Consider the following 7658-nt stretch of genomic DNA (forward strand, 5'->3'; position numbering starts at 1 on the left):
AGCCTTCATCGAGTGACGTACTGAGGCATTGTTGCCCGATGAAGGCTCCGGTAAGATGGCCAAAAGCTCGCAAATAAAAGGAAAGTATTTTAACGTAGAGAAAAGTCCGTGTATAATTCTACATATTAACGTACCTTCGTTATAAGTCTTAAAAAAATAACAACAAAATAAGCAAATATTTGATGCAATGATGAGAATAGAAACCTATAAAATCAGGTCTTTTTTCCCTTGATGCTATATATAACTGGAATGGAAAAGTCAGTGTAATAATTATAGTTCTTTAACTGTCTTTGTGTCATTTTTATGTTTTCGCTTTAGTAGCCACTATATTAAATTGTTTAGAAGTAACACCGTAGGAAGATTTTCGTGCTACAAGTTGTTTCTTGTCATGAAATGAAATAACTCAGTAAGCATGCTTCTCTTTTAAATGCATTAAATCATTAACTGCTACTGTATGAATTTGTGCACTACGTTTAAATGTTATATAAAAGTATTTACGCATTACTTTTTACTCTTCATTTCAATTGTACAATATACTTAATTACTAAGCTTCATTATCATAACTCGTATTATAATAAGTCTTGTTTAGGTAGCTTATACGAACTTGATTTTTATAGTTATTTTTATACCGCAGGAAATGCATACAAAAGCATTCATGTTAATATTATCAGAAAGTCCAAAGCAACTTGACTTCAAATCTTGAGAGATATAATATCTCATCTAACATTACCTCTTTAAGCCACTATGGTTTGATCCAAAAACACAGTAATTAAAACACTTCGGATACTTAACCAAATGACTTTAATGTCTACATACACAAAGCTTGTGATGTTAAAACCATGTTACAAGTTAAAACTTTTAAACCCAAAGTACTACAGACGCCGGATAGTCTATTGTTAACGGGCGAAGAACCTTCGGGTCCACTAATGTAATTCAGGTAAAATATTAGGTTACAAACTGATCAAACAAGAAAGTCTGAAAAGCATATCGACGAGAAAATACTTGTTTAAACTAATTATAGTGGTTACGGTCAATTAGCTTCCTGGTGTTAAAAAATAGCTGTACAGATATTTCAAAGGTGGGACAGTTTAAACAAATCCAAAAGTTCACTGGAAATTAAAAAAGTCCTAGAAACTTTAGAGCACTGAATTCTCCATCTAAAATAATAAAGATATATAACTTTAGTAGTTTCTCGGAAGTTCCTTTGTTTTGAGAAACAATGACTTATGTTCTTCGTGCTCGCTTTTTGGTTTCAATTTTTCTTTAACCTGCTTTTAGTCATTTATTTTACTGTCATCGGATACCTCCTGTGATATTGGTTTTAGTAAAGAAACAGATGAGCTGGTAAACCGCGTGTTGTTTTCTGTACTGTATGATATCGTGTTATATTGGACTTCATAGAATTATTGTGTATATTATGTTTATATCAAATTATATTATATTTCTTACGGTTATCAACTTTAAAATCCACACTATTTTACAATAGTAGAATAATTCTGTAAATGCCTGCAGCAAAAATTAGACAACTACGTCTACATAAAAAATACGTCTGTTTCTTCAGATTTGCCCCCCAGTGGCACAGCGGTATGTCTACGGACTTACAACGCTAGAATCCGGGTTTCGATACCCGTTGTGGGCAGATCACAGATAACCCATTGTGTAGCTTTGTGCTTAATTACAAACAAACAAACAATCTTCAGATTTCTTACCTTGTTCACTATTTTTAAACGTATGAATCAACTCTGCCGAGAGATACGAAAGGAAGAAAAGCATTGTATAGCTGACTGAAGCTTTTATGAAACGATTCACATATTAAATGGAACAGGACATACTGAGGAAAATATAGGCTTGCAGTATAGATTTTTAAATTTCAGGTTTTAGGCAATATAAAATTCTAAGTATTAGACATTTCAATGACACCCAGTATGGAAAGAAAACAACTCGTATTAATCTACAGATTTTCAGACTGCTTCTAAAAGCTAACGAGCTCGTGCTTGTACTTCAGGTGTTATTTGGGGTGAATCAAAATTCGGTTTACTTGTTCTCGCACAAGCTCTTGTTTACTGTACTCCTGCTAAAAATAAAACACCATATCAACTTCACCCTGTTTTATCGTACTCCTGCTAAAAATAAAACACCATATAAACTTCATCCTGTTTACCTTACTCCTGCTAAAAATAAAACACCATATAAACTTCATCCTGTTTACCGTACTCCTGCTAAAAATAAAACACCATATAAACTTCATCCTGTTTACCGTACCCCTACTAAAAATAAAACACCACCTAAACTTCACCCTGTTTACCGTACTTCTGCTAAAAATAAAACACCATATAAACTTCATCCTGTTTACCGTACTCCTGCTAAAAATAAAACACCATCTAAACTTCATCCTGTTTACCGTACTTCTGCTAAAAATAAAACACCATATAAACTTCATCCTGTTTACCGTACTCCTGCTAAAAACAAAACACCATATAAACTTCATCCTGTTTACTGTACTCCTACTAAAAATAAAACACCATATCAACTTCACCCTGTTTTATCGTACTCCTGCGAAAAATAAAACACCATATAAACTTCATCCTGTTTACCGTACTCATACTAAAAATAAAACACCGTATAAACTTCATCCTGGTTACCGTACTCCTGCTAAAAATAAAACACCATATAAACTTCATCCTGTACATCAGTAAAAACATGTTTAAAATTGGCTTTGGTATTACAGGAATTTTTAAGAAAATTTATCAAAATATTTCTGGGTAGAAAATTAAATATTTTTGTGCGAAAACGACAGCCAGGACGTTTTTCGAATGAAAATACATTAAATAATTAATCCTGCTTTGTAGCACCAAACATGCGCACTTACGAACAATTTACGTTATACTTACCTCTAAAACCTCCATGGATTTTCGAAATCAGTTTTGGTTTTAACTGTTGTTTGTTTTTTCTTCCATACTTTTGCACACTGTTAACTGTGACACAAAACTGTCGTATCTGTATTCGGGACATTTTTGTGTATGTGTGTGTTTTTTTTAATATTTTTGAGTGGTGTAAACTACAGTTTCGGTGATATTTCGTTTCAACTAAATACATCACAAGACATAAGATGAATATTAAGGTTATAACCTTTAATGGTTTAAAAATATTAAGTTGCAAAAAATTAACATTTAGTCAGTCTTCATTAGGAAATATCTAACATTTTTGGGGGAATAAGTAGGGAAACGTAAGATAAAAACAACAAAAATATTTATTAACCTAATCTATGCCAAAGCATACACAAATTATCTAATATATAATAACATATTTCAATAAAAACCACCTTCCTGGTGACTCAGCGGTAAGTATGAGGGCTTATATCGTTAAAAAATTGGGGTTCGATATCCGCGGTTAGAAGAGATAGCCCATTGTATAGTTTTGTGTTTAATAACAAACAAATTAGACATTAATGATACTTAGAGATTATGTTTCATTCTAGAATTCTAATACACAATTTTGTTCATAGCCTTGCGTTAATATTTGAATTAAGCAGATCCTTTTTGAATTTACTTATCACACATTCCGTGTATTACTTCAGCAAACAATGTGTGCTTCTTTGGAGCTAATTTCATAATATATCATAACAACTTAATTAATATAAACGTTTCTATCGTAAATATAGTTTTGATTTTTAAGCCAAAATTAGAACAAAAACTTTGTCGTATGTTTTGTTAAATTTAAGATAATTTAAATATTGAGTAGATGAAGTAACTAGAACCAATACACCAGAAACTTAATTAATGCATTCTTTAAATGTATCTGAAGTTTTTCCAAAAACATATTGTTAGTTTGATACTTCTTTTTTCAAGTGCCAACATTTCTGCCCCTGAATGATTAAAAATCGAGAAATTATTTGATTAGTTAACTAATGTTTTCATGCCGAATTGGGGCTGTGTGTTGGAGAGAATGGACTGATTTCTCCCCCAAATTCTTGGCTCAATGCAGGATCTGCTTCTGTACACTCCCATGCTTCTGTTCGAAGCTACGCCACGATCAAAAGCCAGTCACCAGTTCATAATTCACGTGGAAACCGTGAGAAGGTTAACGTGAGGCGAACAGCGTCGTCACCACCAGATGTTCATCAAAGCCTCCCGTCACTCAACCACCTTGATCCTAATTCAACTTGTGAGGACCCAAAAACGGTAACAATTTTGCATGAATGAAATGTTTCTTGTAAACATTAAGGAAAGTTCAGTCAAAATAGATAGATAAATAACTGTTTCTTTGCTACCACTGGAAAGGTTTGCTTTGTAACGGAGTTCTACACATTCCTATACAAGCGTAAACTTTCAAAAGTTCAGTTTCCAAGTTGTACAATTTAGGAGAAGAATCAAAAAGAGAAAACATGTGTTGTTGTGAATACAATGCAGAGTTGTATTCTATAGAAACTGACATTAGTCGTGCTTATGAAAACGTGATAAAGACACAGTTGTTCAAAATACACGAAGTCGGTTTTACTTAATCAAAAGTCTGAAAAACAAAGAACTTTCCCGCGGATCTGAGCTGATATCGAAATATAGCGTAGTTTCATTTCTGTTGATTATCTGATGTCACCACCTTTTTTTTTTTGTTGTTTTTTAATTTCCCCTCTACATCTTTTAACCTGGAAACAGGTGTTTGTTGGTAGATCAGCCTGTTAACCGATGATTAGAAATTCGCTTGTATCGTGACGTGATCGTTCACCGACACAAATAATCTCAGTACCTTAAATGGCATGGATGGTAAAACTAATCGAAGACTTGTGCTTAATTAACTTAAGTCACCAAAAGTATGATTTGGGCGATAGGCTTTCAATTTAGATCTAGCGATTCTTACAATAGCCTGCCTTTTGTACAGCAGCAACAACCTTACATGCTTTACTGTTTCTATTGGTTGAGTAACCTGGTGAATCATCCTACCACTTGTAATTTAACAAGGTAATAAACGGACCCATACAACAATTATATAGTTCAACAGATGGAAGTTGAACGTTTGAATGATATGGTCTTACATTTTTACAGTTCATTGCACTCCACTTATATTGCTATATGGTCAGCTAGGGCAGCCAGTTACATGCTTAAAAATCAATGTTATAAGGGTAGTCTTTTTTCATTCAAGAAATGAGTCAACCAGTTTAGCATGGTGTAGCTGAGAGTTAACTCTCATTAAGCTAAATTCAGGACCAATTACACCAGCATATGGTGTAACAAAGGGTCGTAGGATGTGGTCACTATCTTGTATCACGCTAATGGTATAATTCCATAAGAGGTGAAGATATGTATATCTATCAATGCTTATTCCACATTGCTATATGTGTCACGTTCCTTTATGAAACTGAGGAAGTATCTAACTACAGATTCTCTCCAAATGAGTATATTCTTATTATCTGGCTGCAGGGTGAAGCTCGATTCACCTGTAAAAAAATAATATTAATCTATATGCTGTTCTTCTACTTGGTTTTAATCTTGGGAACATCGGAGAGGAGTTGGTTTGTTCATTACTGTGAGCGGAATACGTATCACTGGGCTTTTCTAGTATACAGTTCGTCCTTGTGAAGTAATTTCTAACAATCTGTACACTGATAGGGCAACCAGTTGCAGCTGTGAACATCTGGATCAGTCTCGAAGCCGTTACCCTACAATTAGGGTGAGTTAGAATCGACAGATAGTGGTCGCCTGCTTGTGACGTGGATAATAATCTACTCCATCCATGTGGCCAAACTACAGTCTCATTAAATTGGAATCAATTCCACAACTTGTTAACTACACTTTGAGATACTTATAGCCATTTCGCAACAGGCTGCTGCTGTGGCTGACTAACTCAGTTAGTTTGATGACTTTCTTAATTAATAAAACATCCTGATGCCTTCTATTAGGTCTAGCCATAGTTTGTGATCAATTTGAAGTACACTGGGCTCTGTGACTTCTTTCAAGATGGCGCTTGAGATAAAAATTGTAAGAGACAACTATAAAATATATGCTGAATGACCAATTATTTGTATAAAGATATCATAACTTTGTTTAATAAGGTTTTCTGATGAGAGACCGTCTCAATATTCGGGTCAAACAATATCAACCATTTAAAGACAACCTCCCTGAAGATTCGTGACTTCACAAGTGCTTATAGATGTTCTTTTAATAAAAAAAAGTCGTGTTCCTTCATGAGAAACACACACGAATATTATTAGAGATATTTCGAGGTTTTTCATGAAAACCAGAACTACTACCCGCCAATGGAGTCACAAATGAAATAATATTAATTTAACACTCCTCCTATGGTAATATAATAACAATAAAATACAGAAAAAAATTATACTGAAAAATGGCATGCATATACATAGGTTTAAATTACGCGAGTTTTTATTTCTTGACTCACACCCATTTGGTTTTGTTTGTATATTTCGTTTTTTATCGTACTTAGTGTTCAACCTAAGGATTTATTTTCACCAGAGCGATGCTAATCTTATAAAAGAAATGTCAAAAGAAACGCTGTAATGTTTGTTTAACAAAACTATAACTTCACGAGCTAAATATGAATTATTCCTAGTGAAGAATAGTGATTTTGAGATAGTTATTGTACTTGAATTATCTCTTTATTTGTTTTTAAACTTTTGCTGTGAATTAAGCCCCTCCCTATCTTGCAGTTTATATTATTAGGTATAAGCTGAAAGAACAACCTTCCTGCATTTTTATTGATTATCAGAATTTGTAGTGCATACTAGAGGGATTTAGAGATTTTGGCAGAAAATTAAAAAAAAAGAAAACGACCCCTATTCTCCAGATAATATATATATATATATATATATATATTATTTTTATTTCACCCCCAACGTTTCGCCAATGCAGCTTTATAATGGCTAATAGTACAAGCCTTTATGAAGCCGCAATGTCGAAACGTTGGCTAAAATAAAAACCTATTTTTCATTTTTATCTAGAGAGTAAAGGTAATTTTTTAGCTTTATTTTCCAAACTCCTGAAAAACTTCAGCTCCTCTCGACCAACTGAAAATAAATCCTTTACTAAAACGTTTCACGTCTTCCGAGAAGTGCATGCTGATGGTAACTCTCCATCAGGGGCATGGCCAGGTAGTTAGGGTGTTCGACTCATAAACTAAAGGTCGCGGGTTTGAATTCTGCCACCGAACATTCTCACCCTTTTGGCCGTGGGGGCGATATAATGTGACGGTCAATCCCACTATTCGTTGGTAAAAGAGTAGCCCAAGAGTAAGTGGTGTGTGTTGATGACTAACTGCCTTCCCTCTAATCTTTTGCTGCTAAATTAGGGACAGCTAGCTCAGCTAGCTTTCGTGTAGCTTTGCGTGAAGTTCAAAACAAAACAAATCAAATCCGTCATCCGGCCTCTGATTGGCGTAGGATAACACCATCGATTAACTGGTGTATATTCAGAGTGTTCCGTGTGTGAAACTAGAGAGAAGGCCTTGGGTTATCCAAAAAATGAATGGACAAAGGGGTTACAGGTCTATTATGGGGTTTTCAAGTCCAATCAGCGGACAAAAAAACTATAAATTCACGAATACACCATTGTTACAGCTTAAAACTTAACAGTTGCATATCCCACAACCGCTGATATTGTAATCAATTAAAGACAAGGTAAACCACCCACAAGAAACGTACATCACGC

General features: G+C 34.2%; 1 protein-coding gene across 6 annotated transcripts in view; it reads left to right on the plus strand.

Moving 5' to 3' along the window:
- Window positions 1-7658, plus strand: part of LOC106460150 — a 112348-nt gene that overhangs the window by 93110 nt on the left and 11580 nt on the right. For 3 of the 6 annotated variants that reach the window (XM_022386796.1, XM_022386798.1, XM_022386797.1), the window contains one exon: window positions 3985-4181. The exons of the other annotated variants lie outside the window; for them this stretch is intronic. In XM_022386796.1, coding sequence (XP_022242504.1) covers window positions 3985-4181 — 197 coding nt within the window. The remainder of the gene's footprint in view (window positions 1-3984; window positions 4182-7658) is intronic. 6 annotated transcript variants of the gene reach the window in all.

The sequence above is a fragment of the Limulus polyphemus genome, unplaced genomic scaffold (genome assembly GCF_000517525.1).
Source record: "Limulus polyphemus unplaced genomic scaffold, Limulus_polyphemus-2.1.2 Scaffold718, whole genome shotgun sequence".
NCBI lineage: Eukaryota > Metazoa > Arthropoda > Merostomata > Xiphosura > Limulidae > Limulus > Limulus polyphemus.